Genomic DNA, 24027 nt, shown 5'->3' with positions numbered 1-24027 from the left:
GTCGTCACAAATGCCCTGTGATATTCGTACGTCGCAGTCGTCATTCACACATTTTAAAAGCTGTCGCGGTGCGCGGGAGAAAAATGTGAAGAAGTGGAAATCTCATCTTATTATTGCCTTTAACCTTCTGCTCTTTCAGCGAATCTGATCCAAGCAGGAGTTGTTTTTGACCACTTTTTTCCCCATTTCTCTGCTTTTGAACACGGTGTAGCGCTTTCTGACTCTGTTTTTGAGATATCACAGATCTTTAAATTGCTTTCTTATCGCACCGTAGAAATTTTACCTGATTGTTAGTAGTTTTTCCACATCTCCTGCAGAAAAACAGCAGTTTTATAGGAGAAATGCATTAGAACCTCACTGTATTATAACGTTTTTTTTTTTTTTCTCCTGCCTTGTCTGTTCTTGAATGCTGCTGTGTGTTTCCACCATCTTCTCCGTTCTTGATCCTAGGTCCACTTTCAAAGAAACAGAATGATGATTTAAGTGATAATGACGATGCTGAGGACGAAGGTATTTTTTTTGATGCCAAACTGATATGCATGACAAGGAACCCTCCAGTTTTTTTTTTTATACCTCTTTCCTTTTCTTAATTTTCTTGTCCTTTTTACAAATAGAAGAATTTTTTCCTCCTGTTTTTTCAATGGATGTGTTTCACCTTTTTTTGCTTGATGTTTTAAGAGTATGTTAAATGTTTTCTGTCCTTCTTGAATATTTCATTGTATGAAACCTCACATGGGTGTTTTTGCTTGAATCCTCTTTTTGTTTCACTTTTTATATTTACATGTTGCATCCCACCTCAGCAGAATAAGTGCAAACTGACTAATACCCTTGTACCAACACCTTTTTTTGCATGTCTTTTTTCCCCCCAACTCATTGAGTTTTTGAATGTATTTCAAAACATTCACAGAAGTTGTGTGGCCAAAATGAATACTAACAGCACAAACCATGTTTTTCAGTTTTGCCGTGTTGAGTGTTTCCTAAGCAACATTGGTTTTCCATGTTCCTTGGGTCTCTAGGTCCTCCACGTCCTACTAGAATTCACACATGCACAGCAGAGCCAGCATTGTCTCACCAGATGGTGATCAAGTCCTTCTATCCACAGTTACGCCTTTCCGTTCGTTCTGGGTGGAAGGAGCTGTGGATGGTCGAGATGTTGGGGCTGCGTTCCTGCTTGGGCGCAGTTGGGTTGATCAGCCAAGCTCATGGATGCCCATCTGGTCCAACCCAAACGTTGAGATTCCTGTGGCTCTGTTAATTGAAAAACGCCTGCAATGGTTTTGTTTGGCTAAGCAGCAATGCTTGGGAGAAGATGATCTCCTCATCAAGACAGCTTGGCCCATAACACAAAGCGGCAGAGGAGCACTTTTGGATAATCCAGCATGATCCCCTGATCCTAGTCCCGCTGGAGATACCTTAAATGCATTTACAAGGCTTTATCATGTTTTTGCCACGCGAGGAGAAGACATTTGACAGTCATATTTGTAGCCCGAAGGAGATGGCCTGTAATGCCTTCAACGTGCTGTAAACAGAGTGTCGATAAGGTGTGTAACACACATTTGAGGGTTTTTACGGCACCGTGACAAGATCAGGATGACAAGGGAGAGGACGAAACCGACCGTCTGCACCCGCAGAATCCGACCCGTCTCTTTCCAGCGGCTGATCAGGAATGACCACGCTGAATTAGTTGATATCGATGGCCATATGCCAGGAGAGCTGTGACTCTGCTGTGACTCAGCCGCATTTCTTCACTGCAGCCGTTCCCTGTTCGGAGGAGGCTTCAAACAACAGCTGCGATTCAGTGAGGCTTTTATGATGAGCCTGCTGTGTACCGAGTGTGGCTGAGGGTGGCAGCGATCAGGACGTGTGTTAGATTGGGGTCGCTGTCATACACTCGCTAGAGCAGATACGGTCTTAAAAGGAAGCAGCGCCGAGCTCTTCTACACATTGTTCTCCATCCACTCGTCACAATGTCTGGGAACAAAATTTGTCACTGTCTGGCGCCACTAGTTATTGCAACGAAGTCATTGCAATGTAGAGCCATGATGTGGCGCCACATGTCATCACAATATGGCACCGCTCATCATTGTTGTGCCACAAGTCATCACCGTGTTGTACCACTTATCATAATGTAGGAACTCCAGTCATCTCAATGCAGCACCACAGCAGGGTTTAGTACCGCAATTCGTCACAGTGTAGGAAGGTGATGATTGGTCGCAATGTAGCACAGCAAGTCATCACAATCGAGTACCAGTCATCGCAGCGAAACAGCAACAGTCATCACAGCACGGTACAACGAGGCATCACGATATTGAAAGTGTAACTTTTGCACACGGCCTTTGTCTCTATTTCTCTTCCAGCTGCGTTAGAGGAAAGTCATTACTGTATGCGTGAGTTCATTTGGAGTAGTAAAAAAAAACAAAAACATTAAACAAAACTAAAAAATGTAGTGTAGCAGTCAGTGCACTCAATTACCATAATTTTTATATTTAAGCATTGTTGTGTTTGCTCATTTGCTGCAGAATGCATTCAAAGCGCCTGTAATTATTTATTGTTTTAAGTGCTGGATGCAACACGTCGCATTGTGCTCGACATCGCCTCGCCGCTGCTTTATGCACTTGCATGCATCCAGCTGGCCCGGAGATTAAATGAATTTATCAAAGTGAATGGAAGATGTAATAAAACAATCTTGGTTTGCCTTCCCCTCCCCGAGGACACGAGCGCAACAGCAGCCCCATCCTTTCTAATAATGTGTAAAATAAAAAAAAGAAAGTAGTGCACTTCCTGCTGAGTGAGAGAAGATGAAAAGCTGTGTGTTCTTTAATCCACGCTGCTCCATGCCACCTCCAGTGCCCACCCCGCTGTTGGCTAGGGTGTCACCATCTACCGCTGGGCCCCACACGGTGGGAGCAAGAGGGCCGAGTCGGACCGGGAACAGGATGGGACGTCTCGCATTCTCAGTGGTGCGCCACTGGAGGAAGGACAAGTTCATCTCCCCCTTCCTTTGGTTCATGGGAAACATGGAACTGGGACCTCTGGGAAGACATGAATATTCCCCGTACAAACATAAGCACACACACTTTCCATGACTTCTGTATGGCTCACACTCACTCCTGGGAGGGATGCCAAGGGAGGATGCCAGAATGCATTTTTTAGTAGCATATCTTGTGTCGTCTTCCCGTTGACGTCTGATTCAAACGTCTGGTTCCATTAAACAAATGGATGTCCAATCACCGGGATCATGTCCTAATGTTGCTTAGGAAGCACCTTGTCAAACACCCATTTGTTAGCGAGCACCCCAGTTATGGTAATGTGACTGCCAGTCAGGTTCCACACTGAACATGTGTTCAATCCCAGCGTTTCTTTCCTCTTTAATGATGTGTTTTCCCTCTTCCAGACATCCGGGAAAGCGGTAGCCCAAAACCAGTGATGGTTTTTATTCACGGAGGATCGTACATGGAAGGCACTGGGAATATGTTTGACGGCAGCATCTTGGCCAGTTACGGGAACGTGATCGTGATCACCGTCAACTACAGGCTTGGCGTGTTAGGTAAGCTCTGTGCCATTTCCTCAACCTCTGCTTTTGACCTGCAGCAACATCTCCGTATTTCCTAATGAACTGCCAAATCCTCGCAGAAGGAGACCTGGGGGGATATGCCTGTAAGAAAGGTTTTTTTTTTTCCCCCCCTGTCATTTCCTCTTAGAAATATGCATCATCTCCAAAGAGAATATTTATTTCTCAACAGTGTTAGGAGGTTTGAAAGTCTAAAGCACTTAATCGCAATTTCCCCTGAAGTGAATGCAAAGGTACCCGTTTGTGTCAGAGGGAAATGGGCCTATTTTTATTCAGACAGAAGTACACAAAGTGTTTTTTCTGTATTGTACGCAACGCGCGCTTGCACGGCTGCTGCAGTTATTGGGAATTAATTACATGGATGCTGCCAAGACCCCCTATCCTGCTGCAATGCAGAGTGAGAGCTGCAAATCCAAGCTGATACGTACTTAGCTGTTCTTGGGCTGAATGACCATGTTCGAAAAGCTTCCGAGGCGACCGTGGCGGTCAGGTAAGTGTAGGATCGGTACGACCGACCTGCCCGTCCAGGATGGAGTCGAGTTAATGGGGAAACATGCCATTGATTCTCGCTTTCCGTGAGCGACTGGATGCTGTCAAGTGCTCACAGGTCCGTCTTCCCTTGAGTTAAAGAGCAATCGATCAGCTGCAAGTCCCTATCTGTCCGTCAAGTGCGTGGCGTTGGGGCTCGCCGAATGGAAGCCTCTCGGGAAGTCTGCTAGACCACCACCTTGGGGGGTGTCTTTCAACAGTATCATCGCTGAATTATCATATAATTTATTTTACAGACATGACTGGCAGTTGTTAAATAACACAACGTGGTACATTCCCAAAACAGTCCCTGTAAACTGATATCAACTGAGCCCTCATTTGTCATTAATGTATTTTAGCATTCGTCCAGAGGAAGTGAGTAGGGTGTTCCTGGTGCGTTACAGCATTTCGTTTTCCTAGGGCAGCTCGGCTATACGGGAGGTCGGACGATGTTACTTTTGCCCGAACTACGTTGCTCATTGATGCAGAACGATTCAACGCACTTCTCCCCGTAAAGGCGTGTGACAGCGACGCGCTGACGTTCACCACCTGGAACGGGCCGAACAACACCAGTGACAGCGGCATTTTAATAAATACGATACTGACATGCAACATCATGGACTGTTTGAACAAGCAAAACGAGCTTTTTCGACCAAAATGATTTAAGTGCGCATTATGAATTGCTCTTAGGCAGTAGCACTATCATAGATACTAAATGTAATTTAAAATGTAAAAAAAGGCAATTTTATGAACTGATGAATTCAGACTTCAGGAGGCTGCATTGTGCACAGTTTTCATGCTGAACAAGATGGGACAGTGTAAGTACAGTATGTGCATATATTTGCATTGATAATTAATTATTCAACATATCAACATCAGAATGAAAGCAGAATGTAATTTAGAGCTGTAAAAATCACGTCAGCGCATTGACACATGATGTGGACTGTTACGATCTTTATTTCGCAAAGACCGTCTGTACAGCAGCGTTGGGTTTTTCTGGAATCCAATGCAATGAAATTCGTCTACCATCTGTATTATGGGCTGCTTTGCCTGTAAAACGTGCAGACGAAGGTACCCGCCGAGCGGCGTGTGTTTTAGAGAGCGGCGGAACGCAACAGACGCTTCCATTAACCGCGGTGGCAGGTTAAGGGTTTGTGCGCAATGTCTGTATCAACATGGGGGAATGTGTTACAACGCTTAATTGTTTTAGGTGTTTGCTCGCAGGCATTATAAATTGTTTTTCGTGTTTAATTTCTCTGCTTAATATTTCATATGCATTCAAAGGGGGTTATTATTCTTCGTGCTGGGTGGTTTCTCCTGCTCTGAAAGGAACACCCCGGATTGCCTGTTATCGGTCTTCCTGCGCAAACACCTTTTAATCCCTTGCCTTACATGCAAATGTGGAGCTTTGTTATGGCAGCCTTTAGGGCAGGGAGAAGGTCCTTCTGTCCAGTGAGCGTGGCATCATGGGAAATGTAGATTTGAAGCAGGCGCTCTTGCAGTTTTCTTGGGTCTTGTCCTTGCTTCTCTGCAGGTGCCTGCTACCACGGTACCCCCATGAGCTAACGATGTACTCTCGATACATAGAAGTTGGCTTCCTCTCGCTCGGGCTGGCATTTTGTTTGGTGGTTCTTATAGGAATATTGAGGGAAAATGATAATTTGCAGGTGGGAATGTCTGCCCATGGAGTACAGAGCCTGCCAAGACTGAGCCAGGTGCACTGGAGGAGATCAACTGATGCTTATATATCTTAATTCCTTGTTGCTCCGCCCATGGTGGGTGGGGCCACTGAGAGTGCGCTTTCTCTATTCCTCGGGAAAATGCTTACTTCGCCCTTCAAGAAACAGTTTAACAGGCCTGCAATTATGTTTGGGAGTGCAAAGATCCATACAAATGAACTGTAACAGTGGATCAGGTCCTTTTTTTCTTTATATTTCCTCTCTGTGCTTTATAGTTCTAGAGATGTGTCTTGACAAAAAGGTTTGTGTACCACATCTGGTGTATCTGTTGTTGTTACAGGGGGTTATGGCTGATTGTTGAACGGAATGACATCCCAGGCCATTTCCGCAAATGTTTCGCCCCGGGATACCGTGGTAATGGTCAGTGAGATAAAGAGGGCCCAGGTGGCGAGTGCTCGTGAAGGATCTGGCGGTACGGTTTCTGCTTTGCAAAGTGAAGTCCTGATGAACCCAAGAGGGAGGAGAACGTCTTCCTAAATGGTCTAAATGGGGCCTGAGAACGATCATGTCGAGATTACGATTCCCCAGTCTTTAATTTCAGAAAGTGGGGTAAAATACAGATGGAGATTAGCAGCTGTAAACGGAATAGGTGTTTGGCAGAGGAGTTTAGTAATCAGAGGTCCAGAGCTGCACTGACACCGGTCTGCTCACCATCCATGATACCCCTGCTTTCCACATGTCTGAAAGATGGGCCGTCGCATCGCAGAGGAGACAAATTATCTACGGCTGTAGCTGCTGCGGTTGCTACGGGCCCCGGGGAGTTTTGACGGGTCAGATTTTGGTGATTTTGAGCAGGGCCGAGCTCTTCTTGAGGAGTTGATGTCGAGCATGATGTAGCACCATCATTGCTGACATGGCCTTCTGTACTTGCTGCTTTGCCACGGGAGTCAATTCATTAGGATTTCCAAAAAAAAAAAAAAAAGTTTGACCATTACGATGCCCCAGCTAGCTGGCACAGTTGTTAAATCCTATTGACCAGCTGCCTGGAGGGGACAGTATCTTTGTATTTATGGCCTCTTCACGCTGCTCAGGGTCACAGGTCAAATGTACTAACTCACAAGTGATATCCAGGCCTGGTTTAATTCGATCCGATTCAGTATGTGGAGGGGATATAAAAAAAGAAAAATGTTCCCGTTTGCGCTGATTTGCCTGCAGGTCTGCGGCTGCGCGGTGCTTTTGCACACACATCTGATCGGGTCGCTTCTGAAACGCATCCGATAATCTTCCTACCCAGAATCCCATGTGTTCGACAGCCTTTCCCGAGGCATGCTGCTTGTCCGTTTATCTGAGTTGTTGAAATCTGGCCGCAAACGGAGCTTTAAACCGATGGACTTTAAACCGTGAGCAGCATGAGAGCGACGAACTGAGCACAGACGCGCGCAAATGCACGCGTGTCTCCATCCGTCAGATTATTTCTTTCTAACGTTTGGGTGTCCTCAGGATCAGCGCTGTGAAGGAGGCGGGGCTGGCTCATTTGCAAATGGAAACGAGGCCTTGCCGTATTGCACCCCGCTGGTCCTAATTAGAAGAACAATCAGCTACGGCAACTTTTAATCATCAATATTAATTGCAATGATTATTAATAATCGGTTTCTGCTAAAACAAAACTGACGAGAGATGCTGTGGTGCATACTTATCAACATCTGTAGAGTGTGCCTCTCCCTCCCTCTCCCTTTCTCGTTCCGTTTTACTTCGCTTTGCTGGCATGACGGATTTTCATTTTGTCAAGCAGTGGTTGAAGAATCCTAAACAAGATGTTTTTATAATGACAATAATCAATAAATAAATATGTAAATCACTTTAATATTATGAAGTTAAATTTTTAAATAATTTTATAATATTTGAATATTATATATTTAAATATGTAAATGTTTTTTATATATTTATTTAATAAGCTCTTACATTGTACAACTGTATTATGTTCTATAGTGTACTGCTGAGGCTGCGGTGTGTGTAGCCTGGAAAGAAAGCTCATCCACCACACACACGAACGAGCTTCACGCACTTGGATTTCGACGCCTGCTACTCGGCAGATCTCCATCCCGCTGCCAATCAATAAATCAGTGGGCGCCGCCTGCGGTGGGGATTGGGACCAGGGGATGGGGTGGGGGTGCACGTGGGCACCGAGCGTAAGACAATGGTGTCGCTCACTGAGTGCGGACAGCTGAGGTCTATTTGTAATGCTTGCCGATACAGGTGTAGCTGCTTCCCTCTAGGGTGTCCCTGGGCGGGTGCTGAGGCCATCTCCTTTACTGCGGTACAAACTGCCCGTACATCATTCTCTTAGCTTCCTCTCTGCTTCTTCTTTAACTCTGGATGCTCCCACGCTGGGGTCGACGCGCCGTAGGCGGATTGCGACAGTGAAATAAACGCCCGTTTCAGGTGTAGAACGCCGGCGGTGGCGAGACGTAGCTTGTGGGATGCGGACAGGCGTGGGTGGCGTGCTGTCAGACACGTGTTTGGGACCGTGCGGCTCTCTGCATCTTCCGAGGGCTCCTTTTTGGCGAACGGTAGACCGGCACCGAGTCGGCAGACGAAAAGCAACGGTTATTATTTCTTTTCGTTGTCCTGTGTCCACAGGGGGCGTGGTGGCGCACTGGGTTGGACCGGGTCCTGCTCTCCAGTGGGTCTGGGGTTCGAGTCCCGCTTGGGGTGCCTTGCGACGGGCTGGCGTCCCGTCCTGGGTGTGTCCCCTCCCCCTCCGGCCTTACTCCCTGTGTTGCCGGGTAGGCTCCGGTTTCCCGCGACCCCGCATGGGACAAGCGGTTCAGATGGTGTGTGTGTGTGTGTGTGTGTGTGTGTGTGTGTGTGTGTGTGTGTGTGTGTGTGTCCGTGTGTGTCCTGTGTCCTGCGACACGCCTCCAAAATGGCCAGATTAAGTGTGCTCCCCGGACACAGAGCTCTGACTGCCGGTGGCCATTGGTCACACGGAGAGCAAGACCAGCGGGATTTCTGTCAGTGGAGGCAACTGGCCACCCGCGGCCACCCAGCCTTCCCACAGGGGGCGCTAACTTTCCAATCAGCGAAGACACCCTGGCCACTGTGAAGTGTTCCACCTCGATCGCTAACTGTAGCTACATACAGTGAAACCTGCCAATGGAATTATGCTTTAAGAAAAGATTCTCAATGTGGGTTAGAGGTGTCACATTATAATAATCTGTTGTTTTATTGCTCTTGTTTTAGTCCAAATCAATTGACGCTTTGAGGTTTGTGCTATAAGCTGCTTAAACTGATGTACCTGTGAGTACAGCTGGGGAATTTTGCCTACATCAGTTCACGGCGATCACCTTGATCAGTGGTATTGCAGGGGGAGTGGGCATTCGAAACCTTAAGACTGAAAGGTGGCGGCTCCAACCACTACTCCCCCTGCTGCCCCAACACTAATTTAAAGGGCAGAGTTTAATAAATGAAATAGTTCCCGATTTTATCTACTTGGCAGAAATGTTATCGAAAAGATTATCGCAGGGGTTACGTTGATTTCTGTGCCGTTTCCCAGTCTTGAAGGTCACGTCTATGCGATAGATCAGTCTTTCCAGTTCCTTCGGTGACTGGTGTGACCTGATGAATTGTTACGGTGATTTAGCAGTTTACTCAGATGTGTGTGTCGTGCTGTCGCAGTGTGGGTCGCGTGGCCCGGGAGGCCTTTGGATCGGAGGGTGATACTGAGAAGTTTTGCGCAAGGTTTAGTACGGCCCCATGATTTATTGCAGCGAAGATGCACCCCTGCACCGGCTGTAAACCAAAGCCCCCCTTAGAGGCGCTATAACCTTGAGTTGATACGCACCTGGCTAACTTGTTAGCGCAGCCGGGAGGATTCTCTCGGGTCGAAGCTTCTGTCTCACCTCGGCGCATTTGTGAGCCTCGGCGGAAGCGGAAACGAGGAGCAGACCCCACAACCCTTTGTTGACCCACCTCTCCCCACTTTACTGGTCAGAGTCCACATTCACCTGAAACCCTGCACTAAGGGGATAAAAATAGGAAAGTAATATTTGGTAACAATTTGGTTTCTGTAAGAACACAAAGAGAGACGAACGGTAACGGAGGGTCGGCGAAGGCTCATCTATGTCTCAACTGAAATATCCCTGCAATAAATTGCTTTTTAGGTTGAAACAAACCCCCCCCCTCTACCGCAATAAAAAGAAAAGCTTGTCTCGCTTATTTATGTTCTTCCCTATTCATTCCCGCAATCGTTTCGCTCCTTTCAGCCATTTAATGAGCTGGGTGTCCATACTGATATTACATGTGGAGAAGCAGTTCATTACATTACAGATGGAAGTGCAAGCCATTGTTTTCCATGGGATCTGCGTGTGAAACAGGCGACCCGGTTTTTGCATTCGGACCGTCATTCTGTGTTCTGCGTCATGTTTCCTAACTGTCCTATGTTCAGAATAAGGCACGTTAGTCATTAATGGTACGAGATGTGAATATATTTGAAGTCCGTCTCTCAGATTGTCAATTTTCCAAAAACAGAATATGTGACATGAAAGGAATGTTGTTCAGGGGGTTCGAAGAAACTTGGAATTGCACCACGGGTCTGATTTTCCCGCCAGATTTGTTGATCCGTGAGCCCAGTGACAGGTGAGCGAGGGCTCAACTGCTTGGGAACGCGGTAAACAGCCCCGTGTCTTGGACGGGTGGGGGATTTCGAAAGGCTTGGATGAGGGAGGGGAGCAGGGGGAGGGAGATGATTGGCGATGCCGCCGCAGCCGCATGCGGAAAGTGCTCAGCCCGGCCGCCACTCATTTCGGCTTCCACGGAAGCAGAGAGGCCGGCGTGCTGCGAGAGCAGCTCATCGCATTTAGCGGCAGCTCCGTCCCGGGCTCTCCGGCGCCGCCTGGGGTGCCCGCTTTGGCAGCAGGTGTAAAGCGCTTTACCCTCCAAGAAGCAATTTTACAACTTTAAGGAACCTGAGGGGCGTTTTAAAGGCTTGTTCTTGTAGCCGGCTGTGAAACGCTGCAGGTTTCAGTCGGGGGGAAAAACTCATGACAGCGCGGGCCCTCTCACCGACAACCAAGTCTTCTGCTTTATTTTTTCCCTAATGAAAAAATAGTGCCTGATTTAATTATATGGCCCTTTTGTCGCGCCGGTAAGAGGAGAGCCGCGTGTGGCCAGGCTCGGTCTACCCGGCTCTGAAGCAGGAGTAGTAAAACCCAGGACGTCCTTTGTCCAACTCTCAAGTAAACCGCAGCTTGTGGGAGGGGTGCGGCGCCCCCCGTAGTCTCGCGTCGAGGAGATTATTCTTTCAATTATCGGCGAACCTTGATGTAATAAGTCTGCTCAAAGTCAGTGGTTCCAGATTTGCCCCGCCATTTGCCAATGGCAGCCGTCGCCAGACACAGATGGCTCGGGCCTAATCTTGGAGCCGGCCGATGACACACAGTTTGTCACAGTCTCTTAGTTGCTCCATCGCTCAGAAACGGGCCAAGTATCCTTGCGATGCCTCCATAATGTGCCAAAATACACTTTGATGAGTTCTGCTCAGTCTATTTTTACAAGAGCTTTTTATAAGGAACCCATCTGTAGGCAAGCAGGGGCAAAAAAGGAAAAAGAAAATGCTGAAATTGATTCAGAGAACCTACAAGAGAAGCCTACGCAGCATTATTTACCACAGTTTACTGTGCTTGGTTTTAGGTGTACTCTGGCCACTAGTTTGAAGGATGCCTGTATTTTTATGGTTTGGTTGCCAGGGTCCATTTCATTCTTTGAACTTTGGCCTCAGAAGTGCCTGAACTGGACACAGGTCAGCTGTGCATTGTGTGTGTGTGTGTGTGTGTGTGTGTGTGTGTGCGTGCGCGTGTGTCCGGTGCAGACCGGCTCCTCATCTTACAAGCGCAACGAAGAGCAGAAGTCTGTCTGTAATTTGGTTGGTTTGTAACTCCATAGTCAATTTAACCACTAAATCACAGTCAGCGAAAACACGATACACCGATACACCGGACACGACCTGTAAACACCGTGGAAGCAAATCGAAGGAAGGAGGTGCGACGCTCCCCTTCCGTTTGGCTGTTGTTTCTTCCCATCTCTCAGTTCGACAGGTCACTGCAGGTTGCATTGTCTCTACGGCACACTGCAGCTGTGGAAGACAGATCAGCAAATACAACTGTTGGTATCTTCAGAAATTTGTACCTTCGCTGTTCTTAACACTGGAAACCAGCGTGTTGAACTTTGCTCACCTCCCCCCTTCAAGCAGGCACCCGATAGGCACTTCTTTCTTACACAGATGCGACTGTAACATAACTGTGAGCTTATTTACTTAGTGATGCTGTGCCGCAGTGATCCAACATGCGGTTTCTAACAAAATGTCTCTAACGACAGCATTGTTGTTTCTTAGAACTGAATTATTCTTACTGTGAGCAATTTTTCGTCCCTGCAAGTTAAATTGCAGAGGAAGGTATTGTTTATTCTTCAGACCATTACCTCCTGAGACCATCTGCTCATTGTTTTTACGATGAGCGGAAATTAGCATAATTAAAATGGCAGATATTATCACTGTCTTATAACGGCACATTGTGTACAGTAAAGGTGGTGGCGCAAGCACAACCTCTTTAATTCTCTGGCTCTTTCGGAACGGCTGTTCAGCGTCCGAATATCGGTGCCGCTCATCATAATGCTCATCAGTGCGGCGTCAGTTGCTTCCCGTAATTTTCCGACATGGTGGACAGAGCTCTCGACGGCCCCGTGCACCGCGGCGGTGTTAAAATAGCCCTATTTTGTGGGCTCTTACGCACAGGCAGACACTAAAGCGGAGTGTGCCGTCGGATTACTGTTCTCTACAGGAGATGGCCCTCTTTGAGAGACGCACCTCCGGGCATCGCAGCGTTGCACTGATTTCCCCCTTGCGCCTGTAAATCCTGTTAAAAGTGTGCGGCATCCTCTCCGTGGCACTAACACTACCTTGGTGTGTGTCCCATTCAGGCTCAGCGGCATGTTCAGCTCGTCTCGATATTAAGGCTCCTCCAGCGGAATGGGGGCTGGGCTGTGGTCTCATCCTATGTAAATAATTCAAAGAGTAATTTATATTGAAGAAGAAGCTTCTGCCGCCATCTGATTTTGGTGATAAAAGGATTTTTAGAGAATCGGTCCACTTCACTCTCCATAGGGCAGGCATTAAACACCCTTTTCTGTAGATGCTACCATCGATGACCACGGGTTGCTTTTGAGGAGCAGACACTGCAGTTATGGTAATCTACACTGAGAGGTTGGGACAGCTCAGATGTTTCCCTGTGAGCCTCAAAACTCTTTAAATGTGATATTAATATCTGGCCGCTGCCCACTTTGTGACTGCTGACCAGTCATGCTGATCTCTCTTCGCAAGTGGATAACATTCAGTATTCAGGTGTTGAGTATCCAGTCAGGGATGATCTGGCTAGTCTTTTGCATCTAACTAGATACTGAGTTTTTATTATGAAATAAAAATGCTTATTAGGCATCCTATTTGTTCATTAAAATGGCATTAAAAATTTCGGAATTCATTTTTTTCAGTGAAAGTTCATTTGATGTTCCAGGTGCTTCTATACGGGTTTGACCTTAGACAGCACATTTCATCTGCCAGCAGTGTTTTGGACTGGGTTTTGGCTGGCATGCCAAGGAGCTGAAAAGTCTAATGGCAGCTTCAGTTCAGCTCTTGTAGTTTAACCTTTTACAGTTGGCAGCTCATGATCCCAGGCTTCCTTTCAGAAGGGTAGTGTACTGCTTGAGAAGGAGAAATGGGCATGGGCTGACTTGTCAGAAGGCATTTGTCAGCATCATTTGTCTTGTGGTGGGCTCCCATGATGCCTGTCTGCAAAAGTTTCCCATTAAGTCTCATGTCATGAGTCTCATGTATAAGTATCATGTGACCAGTCATGTGATTGCATGTACAGGATTGAGGAGGCACCATGGTAGGTGCTTTGGAGGAATGGATTGACTGTTGCTGCTCTACATGTTATGCTCTCTTTGGCTCGCACTATAGGTGAATCCAAGGGATGAATCCTGAATGCTCTGCCAGTAGATAGTGGAGACTACATTCCCAGAGAGATGGCATTCATTGACGCATTGATTCTCTACAGGGTGGCCCTGGTCACAAATCCAAGCAGAGCGTCTATGTTAACTGGGTCGGGAACTTGGTGGACCAGCTTCTCTCCAGAAAAGTCTTTTAATATAAGCCAAGTTCTCATACTCCAGGCTCTTGATGAAACTTGAGATAATTACCTGCATGAATCATTCTGCTGCTCTGTTTATGCCTAGTCAAGGACTGTGGACAGAAATCTCCACCCCTTGTGAGACATTTTCAGATCAAGTATTTATTACTTGGGGGAGCTCCACATCTGAAGGCATGTGAAGGAGTCAACATGATGCTGCGCTTGATTTAATTACTTCAACATGCTGCTCAAGGGCCACTGGCATGGTCTGAACTTTCCATGAAACGCTCAACAGGGACTCCATGACACCTCAAAGGGCCCGCCCACCTTTGCCTCAAAAGAGTACCAGCTTTCCGCTCTCTAACTACTGTACACACCCGTTACTGTGTACTTGAAGACTCTCACTATAATTACATTGTAAAATAAATTGATGCCGTTTGTCCTGGGGGCCAGAGATTCTGCGGTTGTTTGAACAAGTGATGAGGAGGGAAAGTAACTCCATGGCAACCAGTCCATTAAGTGATTTAAGAGGTCTCATTCAGTCATCAGTTGTGTACACAGTTCTGGTGACCTGTATGTAGAGGTTATTGAATGTACCTGCTGGTCAGCTCAAGTGTAGTGATTTTGATAATCCTTTAAAGTACAAGGACCAGCAATGGAGAGTTCATGCCACGCTTCAGTGTTCTGATACCCCTGTTCTCTTTTTCGCTACTGGCATTTTCATGTTTTTTCTCTATGTAAAGTCTCTTTGTGCTTATTATGTGAGATTTTCTGTATAATTTGATGGTTAACTTTTCTCTCCTGTTGTCTACTATTCCTATATACTTCAATGTAAAAAATGTCATTTTATGGCTGTTCAGTATATTCACAGGTTCATATTTTTTCTGTAATACAGGCTTCTCTTCCTTACTGTCATATGAGACAGTGATGAGAGTACTCATGATATTTCCAGATGTCCTACTTGAGATACTATGGACCTGTATTTCAATTCTGTCCACAATTACAGTAGTTTAACATCAGTGTCAAGTGCAGATGGCACTGCCTCTACAAAGAAACGCTGAATTGGATGTGAGAATAGCTACTCCAGGGTCCACTTTATATGAAATACATGACTGATGTGAAGGAGGAGGTTTGTATTATAAAAGGCTGATTCACTTTGTCAGCCCACAATCAAAGAGTTCCCGTGGTACGAGCTTTCGACACTGTAGCCTGGAAAGTCGGGAAATTTGTAAAGCTAATACAGAGGTTCGAGGCAGTCCTCAGTTGTCCTCTGTGCTTCGGGAGGTGACGGCTGACTTTCCAAATGATGGCTAAGCCAGTGAAAGGCCCCAGAAGCTGGAATTATCCCTTCCCTTTGGTGCACAATCCCGCAATGCTCGATGAGAATTAAGTGTGACATAGTGGGATCGGAGAGCAGCGACAGAAACTGTGCATGGAAAAGAAGGGTTTGTCGGGGTGCGTTTTGTCCATAATCCCCTTCTGCTTCTGCTTTTCCTCAAACCTGATTTAGCATCCATATTAACATGCACACATCTAATGTAATGTGTTTCGGAGCACTACAACTATAAACAGGATGTAAATTGTTTTGCATTGAAATCTCTTGCAACAATTTGTAAGGCTGACAGTGTGCTTTTGTTGCTTAAAATCTTTGGCCTGTCTCATTCCTCACTCATGCTGTGTGCCAAACTCATGTCATTATGTGTCTGGAGTGTTGGTACTTCCTGTGATAAGAGGGCAGTCGGGGTAATAGTGTTTTTCCTCATTAACGTCTTTGGTCATTGCACATTCTCACTCATGCTGTTTGGAATAACTGGTGCGCCAAATGTGAGCGGTACCTCCTACAGTACACCTGTGGCATAAGCTCCTTTGGCCTCCTGTTAAGTACAGCGTGACTCACCAACCTGTCCTATGGCATCTTGCACAACAGCTTCAACAGAAGCAATCTGAAACACATCGTAAAAACTGCTTGCAGTGGACAGAATGCATTTCCATATCTTTCCTAAAAGCCTTGATGCTCAAATGTTCAAATGTCACCATGCTTTTTAGGGCATTAGTCACTGAAAAGTGGGCTCCACAACAGGTGGCACATAACTCCTACCATCACACTCTCAGGGTGGTCCACATGTGCAATTTGAATAGCTTTCTTGAGAACTTCCTTTAAAAACAGTAACAATGTCACAATTTCCTTTACATTACATCTATATAACAATCTATTTTCTTCTGCATTAATTCATTTAGTTGACACCTTTCTCCACATTGACTTACAATATTAAGCTACTTACAATTATTTACCCTTTTATACAGTTGAGTAATTTTAATGGAGCAATTTAGGGGAAGTACCTTGTGCAAAGGTTCTACAGATAGAGGTAGGATTTGATCCTGCAACCTTGCGGGTCTAAAGGCAGCAGCTGTAACCGTTATGCTACCGGCTGCACCATGTCTTCTTGACAGTTATGATTGTCATCTCTCCAGTCTAACATCCATCCATTCATTATTAATAGCCATATGTCCAATGTGGGATCACTGTGGTCAAGATCCTTTCCTGGAAGCATAGAGTGTGAGGCAGTCAACACCATGGATAGGATGTGAGCTTATCACAGCGTTATATAACATTTTTTTCTATATTAACTTGTTGCTTCTTAATCTTAACTTCTTATGGGATATACTAAGTGTTGCTAACAGAAAGGCAAAAGTTTTGTGTCATAAGTTTCTTCATCCTGGAAATTTCTTTTTCCAGTCTAAAGGAAAGAGCATAATCTGGTTGTGGTTTGACCCATAACATATCCTGTTGATGTCCCTCAAAGAGGACATTGGCACAGGTTTGTAAATTCATCTGTGACACTCGAGGAACATCTTGCTGCTCATAGTGTGGACAGGTTGATGTTGATGTAGTATTAGGTGTGCCTTGAAGTAACAAATCCCTTTTTTGTGCTACTAGTAAAGCCTGCTGTTGAAAGTGCAGGATTTTTTTGCTTAGGTAGCAGAAGATATCATTTCACTTTTTTTGTACTGGAAATAGTAACCCCACCGTGGATTATGGTTAAATCCCAACTGAGGATTGCTACACTGGGTACCAAGGAGGGGGATTACTTTCAGGTGTTACACTTTGTAGCGGTGACCCCATAGCTGCAAGGGTTTCATCTCTGTGACATTACCGGAAAGAGTGTAAACCATGTCGCGTAGTGGTTAGAGTCATCATCTTCCAGGTCCTCGGTTCAAATCGCCACTCCTGCTGTAACACCTTGGTGAAGGTTCTTATACTGAATTAACACAGTAAAAATTACCCAGTCATATGATTAGGCAAATTATACAGCTGGATAACTATTGACAAAGCAGACAACTACTTTGTACTTCTATAATGTCTACTCTAACTGGAGTTTAAGTGTAACTCAATTCTTAGTTCTGATATACATTGATGTTTAAATGTGTAAAAATGTATGTAAATATGTAAAAATAATACTCGGCAAGAGTATACTGTCTTTGTGCCCTGCTTTAGCTGGAAAAAAACTGTATTATATCAGGGTGCATTTCTTAGCAAAAAAAAAAAAACAATATTAGAATTCATATTAAGTTTTTGGTTTGATAGCTCATATTGACAGAAACCTTTGTAAAAGGTTTTTAATGATTTTTGAAGTACCAGAGTGGGCTGATATTATCATTTACACGTGCGTGAACATTAATGTAAGACTGAACGTGAACTTGATGTTAATGAAGCAGTCAAAACAAATTAATTTTGTCTTTACTCACTGTAGAAAAAGATTGGAGTAAATCAATTTCTGTCGATATTTATCCATTAAATTTCGTTGCTGCCCAGTTACCAGATCTATTTTAAGATGCAGCACAAAAAGTTTCTGATGGTTGGGTTAACATGCGCCATTCGGTTATTGGGGGGGCATCAGTTACACATCTCACTGGAAATATTTGAGTAAATGAGAATCAAATCATCATCCTCTGCTTTTATACATAACGTCATTCTGTCCTCGTGCGTCTGAAAACCTTATATTACACTGCCATTAGAGTGTCATAGAGCACTTGCTCAGCTCAGAGAATGTGCTAATTTCACAGGAACATTTAATTGCCCCACAAAAAGACCAAGCTGTCATGACATGTGCTGCAGGAATCTTGGGACGTGTTGATGTGGCATCCAGAGAGGTTATGTTTTATAATTTGTAGGTCGGTAACTCTTGAGAAGAGGATACGGAATAAAACATTTTGCACGAAATACAGGTTGCCCCTCGCTTGCTGGTGTGTCATTGGGCAGAAATGACTGAGGAGCAGTTTAATCTGTGCTGGAAATGAATGGAAATTTTTTCTGTAACTTTCTGTTGTGTGTCCAGTCGGAATGACAGGTAATGGTTGTTGGGGACGGAAATTGAAGCCCGTACACTCTTCGTTTGTATGCATCGCTGTGTTTGCGCTATCTGTCTGTGCATCGTCTCACATGTCTCTCTCAACCCATTTGTTATCTGATTTTAGGTTTGACAAGGATTTTTTTTTTGTTGCTCTCATAGGAAAAAGTTGTTTTGTGCCAACTGGAGAAATGGACGAAATCGAATCGTGAAGCATTAGGTTCAATTTCTGAAGCTGTAATATAAGGATTTTAAGTTGGTCCTCTTTCTTAAAGCTGTAAAATATTAGGTGTTAGTCATGCTTTCAATTGATTTTTCCTCCCAATGAAACTGCTGTCAATACCTAATAAGAAAATCTCCTTCAGCAGGGCTCTTCTAACCCTGCGCTGCCCGCGGTGAGCTGGAGAAGCCGCATGTCTCTCTCTTAGGCCCTTTGTTGAGGTGCACGTGGCCATCGAGTGCCTACAGCCTGGTGGGATGGCTTCATTTACATGGATTTATTTTCACATTGATCTGCTGGACGACGGTGAACAGTTTTCCATTTCCTACCGGCAGAATTGCGCTGCATGTCGTGCGGTGTCTTGCGGAGTCAACCGCAGCTGGACGAAGGCCTTGGAGATGTAGGCTGAAGCACGTTTTTGCTCTGGACTTTTGAGTAAGACTTTGGAAGCCACAGTAATACCACTGTACCTCTTGTGGAGAGAGAAGGCGATAAACATCTATTTTGGTCTATTGATTAATTTTTTTCCCCCTTTGGCTATTTTGCTTTATGCAGTGACTTCCGGTTGAGGTACACAGCAACGTTCACCAAAGGCTGTGTACGTGTGTTTACATCTTGACTTTTCTTCAAAGCAGCATACGCTGATTTACCCTTTTATAAAGCTGAATATTTTCACTAGAGCAATATAGAGTAAGTACCTTGCTTAAGCGTACCGCAAGATGTAGTAGGATTCGAACATCCGTCCTTCGTATTTAAAGGCAACAGCTTTACAACACCACCAACTGCCTCTTTTAAAGTTTTAAATTGAAAATGTAAACTTGTTTTCCGTGAAGTTGACATGTCTTACACTTTGCCTTCCCTTAACTGTCCACTGTTGTCCAGTGGCCCAGGTCAGATACAAATACAAGGCTATCAGCTCAAGTACCATAGAATTTGGCTTCATTGTCCATGTTTACTGTGTCCCCTAGACCTATCATACATGTTGAATTCATTTTCATAGTTATTTTGTGGAACATTTTGAGTGTCAAGTTCTGTTTTTGCATATTTAGAAGAATCAGTATCCATGTTTGAATGTGATATATGCCATCATGGCTTGCCTTTATTCTCAGTGTGCTCTTTTCTCTTCCCGTGTCCACCAAGGTCTCAGTCTTTATATTGTAATAATAATCTGTTTTAATAATTTATAACGAGAGTCAAGAGACGTCTTCATTGCTCTGGGTAACGGACGTACTTGGCCCTGTTCGGAGGGGGAGTGTGTAGTGTGTGTGTGTGTGTGTGTGTGTGTGTGTGTGTGAGTAATGAAAGAACTGGCTGCATTCACCTTCATTAGGCTGCTCAGTTTTCAGCTTCCAGTTTCCCTGACAACTAGAGGACTCATTTCATTTCTCCTCTTTGATTAGCAACCCATGCATATTGCAGCATGGGGAAGTACACTGGGGTGACCTGTGGGACCACTGAGGGCCAACCGGGCCCTGCTCTGGGGGATGCTTCCTACACGTCGTGCCCCAGTCCTTGGATGCTGGTGGCTCATTGTTGGCAGTTGTCTCTCCCTGGCAACTGTGCTCACGGAGCCTCTACTGAGGTGATGGTGCACATGGACCCTGTGTAAATGTATTGCTTTACTAAGTGAGGAAAATTTTGACCACACACATAATGATATCAACACAGCATCCTTCACTGTGAGATTGATTCCGGTGTGGTTCTAATCATTCCTCTTAGGCTTGCATTGTCAAGAGTCTCCAAGGGAGAAAAAAATGTGGGAGAAGGGGCAGATATACAAATAGTATCATCCATCCATCCATCCATGAGAGAGTTGCAGTAATCAAATTGGGATATCAGTATGGCCTGGACAAGAAGTAACAAATTATTTGTTGCAAGATAAGGCAGATGCTACGGATGTTATGCAGAATGTATCTGTAAAACCAGATTATGGAATGTATGTGTTGAGAGAAGCAGAGACGTAGGGCGATCGTTACTCCCTGACTCTTAACCGATGAAGTAGGTGAAATGAGCAAGTTGCCCAGTTTGACAGAGAGTTTCTGACGGGAGAACGGCGAGATCTCAGGAGAGCTCAATGTCGGAGAGGTTGAGTTGTAGATGGTGGTCAAGCATCCAAGCAGAGAGGTCCGAGTGGCAGCCAGTGACGCGTGAAGAAACGTCTGTAGCTACAGCAGGGAAAGAAAAGAAGTATCTGGTATCTTCGGTGTAGCAGTGGCAGGAGAATCTGTGAGAGGCAGTGTCCAAACCAAGGGAAGAGGTGTAGATGGAGAAGAGTAGGGGGCCATCGACTGAGCCCTGTGGAACACCAGTTGTGAGAAATTGAGGAGAAGACAGGGAGCCATGCCAGACCTCAGTTCTACCCATGACTGACGGAACAAATGGAGATTTAAACAAATTACAGCTGCATTCATGTTTCTGTCCTGCAGACATATCCTGTTTATCCTACATATATATGTGATAAATAATGTTTCAGTACTCCTGACCTCCACTTCTGCATCCCTTGCTCTCAGAATTTTGTTTATGCAGATCAAGAGGCTTCAGCATGTAAATCTGGAAATTCATAATTTTAGAATCATGTTTACTTGAACCAGTTCCACCCAAGATATTTACAAATTTCTTGTGTCGCTACTTGGCTTGACTAATAGAGACACGAGTGTGTTTTCCAAGAAGACGACTCAGGGCGTCAGTGTGTGTAGGGAAAGCCCTTGGTATGAAAGGACATCTTTTCTTTTCTTTTCACTAAAGCGGGACTTTATCACGATGTTGCATTTGCATTTTGCCAGTAAACACTAGTGCTCCTATATAAATGCTAATTTATCGGTTCCCTGAATTATTTAAATGTGGCTGCAATTTGCTGAAATCTCCATTTGTTCCATAAGCCACAGGTAGCGGAGCCGTGGAGCCCATCTCAAGGCTCGTCCATGACTTGGGGGGTCCTTCATGTGATTTTATTTTTCTTCTCAAGTTTCTCTTTTTTTCTTCCTTGAGGTGAAACCTATCAAAATCATTCATTGGGCTGTCCTTGAAATATTTTTATCAAGATTATAAGCGAGCACATGTTTTCAGCGAATGTTCTCTCCTCCACTTTATTCCCTGCTACATATTTATGTACCGTGACTAATGAGTAACCATTAGACGCTTTTTTAAGAAGATCTCTTGCCTTTCCCCGCTAGGTGGCTGAGCACCCTGAGGCCATTCGGGGTTTGCTGTACACATGGCATGTCACACATCTCGTTGTGTAATTCCTGCTGTCAAGCGCGCCGTTGCCACGGATACTGCATCCTGCAGCTGTATCAGCGTGCTCGAGGGAACTCGTGTTGACTCCACGCGTCACCGTGATTAGCACGGAATTAGCCGAGCCGCGGCGGGTGGGGTGGGAGCGAGCGTTCGGAGGGTGGGCCGGCCCCAGACCTTGGAGGGGGGCTCATCGCTCATCCCTTCGGAGAGGTTCCCGGAGCAGATAGCAGCCGGTTCGTGCAAGTAGGCCAAGGGAAGGCGGCACAAATCCTTCACTCGTATCCAGTGAATTTCTTATTATTTACAGTGACAAGGGATCGTTGTCAGTGTTTGTCACCCCCCACTTGTCTGATCGTGACCAGTCATTCCACAGAATCACACTGTATGTTTTTTTTTAATCATGTTGATGTGGTAGTTATCATGTTTTTATAGCAAGCTTACATTTAAAATTAAATATTGTAATAAAACAGCATAATATATCAACAGTAAGACAGTAACATAGAAAGTAGTAAGTGAGTTTTTAAAAAAGCATGTATTCTGTCGACACAATGCAGGTAAATCACTTCAGACATCGAAACTGATTTTTTTTAAAACACTTTGTGTTACATTTGATCATTTTACAGTTTTTTCCCTAATATTTGAAAACGATTGTGGAAAATACATTTTAAAAATGATATTGTGATGCACTGGACTTTCAGGTCATTTTCCAATATCCTGTCACCCGTGGTCTGGTCACACATGGATGTACCGTACGTGTGATTTTCAGCAGGTTTATACGCGAAGGTCATCAAAAACTGTTACAGTTGTGCCGAATTATTCATTATGGTCCCTCAAAAATAAAATATTCCAGTAGAAAAGCACAAGCGGCCGGAGCCTTTCAGCCGTCGCCACAATGTGTTATTGACTTGACCACGGTTCACTCAACAGCGACGTTTCCAGCGTGAATAAAAGCGTCTACAAGCCTCCACCTTTGTAACACGGGAATCGGCCCGCTGTTATGAGTCTGCTATAATGGCATTTAAAAGTGCCACATATTTTATTATTTTTTATGCTTCACATACTGTGGTGAGTAGATAATGGACACGGAGCTTTTATAAATCAGCACTACAGTACCGAATAGCTGAGATGTTTTAGAGACCAGCAGTGAGTAATACATACAGGCGATGTGTAGTTTATTAAAAGGAGCAACTTATTTTCTCTCGCCTGCTTTTATGCCTCGGCCTCATTGTAAACACCGTACGATCGATACGAGAAGTAGGGGCTCCGTTTTTATGTCTGTTTTTAGAACAGCCCAGTTGGCCTGTCGATACCAAAATAACACTTGCGTTCGTCCTAGATCGCCGTGCAGGCGTGGCTTAGGGTCATTCCGCTGTCCTAGCCACACGCGACAGTGGAGTGCCGGTCGTTCGGTGCGGCGCCACCAGACACGGCACATCCCTCGACGAACCTTTAACTAATGGCGAAACGCTGTCGATCCGTGGCCGATGTGTGCGGATGGTCCGGTGCGGGTACCGCCGGTGCCTCACGCCTCTCGGGCTGCGGGTTCGGACACGGGTTCGAATTCGCCTCAGCCTGAGACGAGTTTGCCTGCTCTCCCCCGCGTTTCCTGGCTTTCTTCCAGGTGTTCTGGTTTCCTTCCAATCACGGTTGTCTGGCATCCCTTCGCGGATGTGTCCTTCCTCACACCCTGTGCTTCCGGGGGAGATGCGGACCACCGTGACCCTACACTGGACCGGTGCTCTTTGAGAACGATTGACTGATGATGGCGAGACCCCCAGTTTCGATGCTACACGTCAGACCTCCTGGTTGCGAAGGAACTCTCTGGGGGCAGCGAGAAGAAGCTGTAGTGATGCGTCGCACGCTTGCGTTTGCCCCACATTCCTATAAATGTGTTTTGGTGGCGCTGCTGGTCGGGGTTCGAGTTTCTGCATCTTCCCTTCCGTGCTTCTCTCCTGCCGCAAGTGTTGCGCTTAATTCACCAAAGCGAAACCATTTCTTTCTAATTAAATTTAGTTTTATTTTACACCACATAAACGCTGGCAGCAAGTGTGAAGAGACTGGCAGAGCACTTTTTATTGCGGCACCCAGAGCCCCTTGAGCTGCTGCCCCTCCTGCTTTCTGTTGGGCGTCTGCAAGGCAGCCAGCGACCGGCGTGCTGCTCTCTCTTGTCTTCCGTTCCGCGCTTGTTTCTGAGCTGCGACACGAAGACGGGCGGTAGTCTGAAGCACAGTCCCCCACACTCCACAGCATCCAAGATGTGTTG

General features: G+C 45.5%; 1 protein-coding gene across 3 annotated transcripts in view; it reads left to right on the top strand.

Moving 5' to 3' along the window:
• The window catches only part of LOC108921745 (neuroligin-1-like), a 190186-nt gene that overhangs the window by 108630 nt on the left and 57529 nt on the right, over positions 1-24027 (top strand). For 2 of the 3 annotated variants that reach the window (XM_029249370.1, XM_018731408.2), the window contains 2 exons: positions 451-510; positions 3395-3547. In XM_029249370.1, coding sequence (XP_029105203.1) covers positions 451-510; positions 3395-3547 — 213 coding nt within the window. The remainder of the gene's footprint in view (positions 1-450; positions 511-3394; positions 3548-24027) is intronic. The other variant, XM_029249371.1, reaches the window with a different exon arrangement.

This window comes from Scleropages formosus, chromosome 25, assembly GCF_900964775.1.
Source record: "Scleropages formosus chromosome 25, fSclFor1.1, whole genome shotgun sequence".
NCBI lineage: Eukaryota > Metazoa > Chordata > Actinopteri > Osteoglossiformes > Osteoglossidae > Scleropages > Scleropages formosus.
Note: the sequence above shows the minus strand (reverse complement) of the source record. Positions and strands in the feature narration are given on the sequence as shown.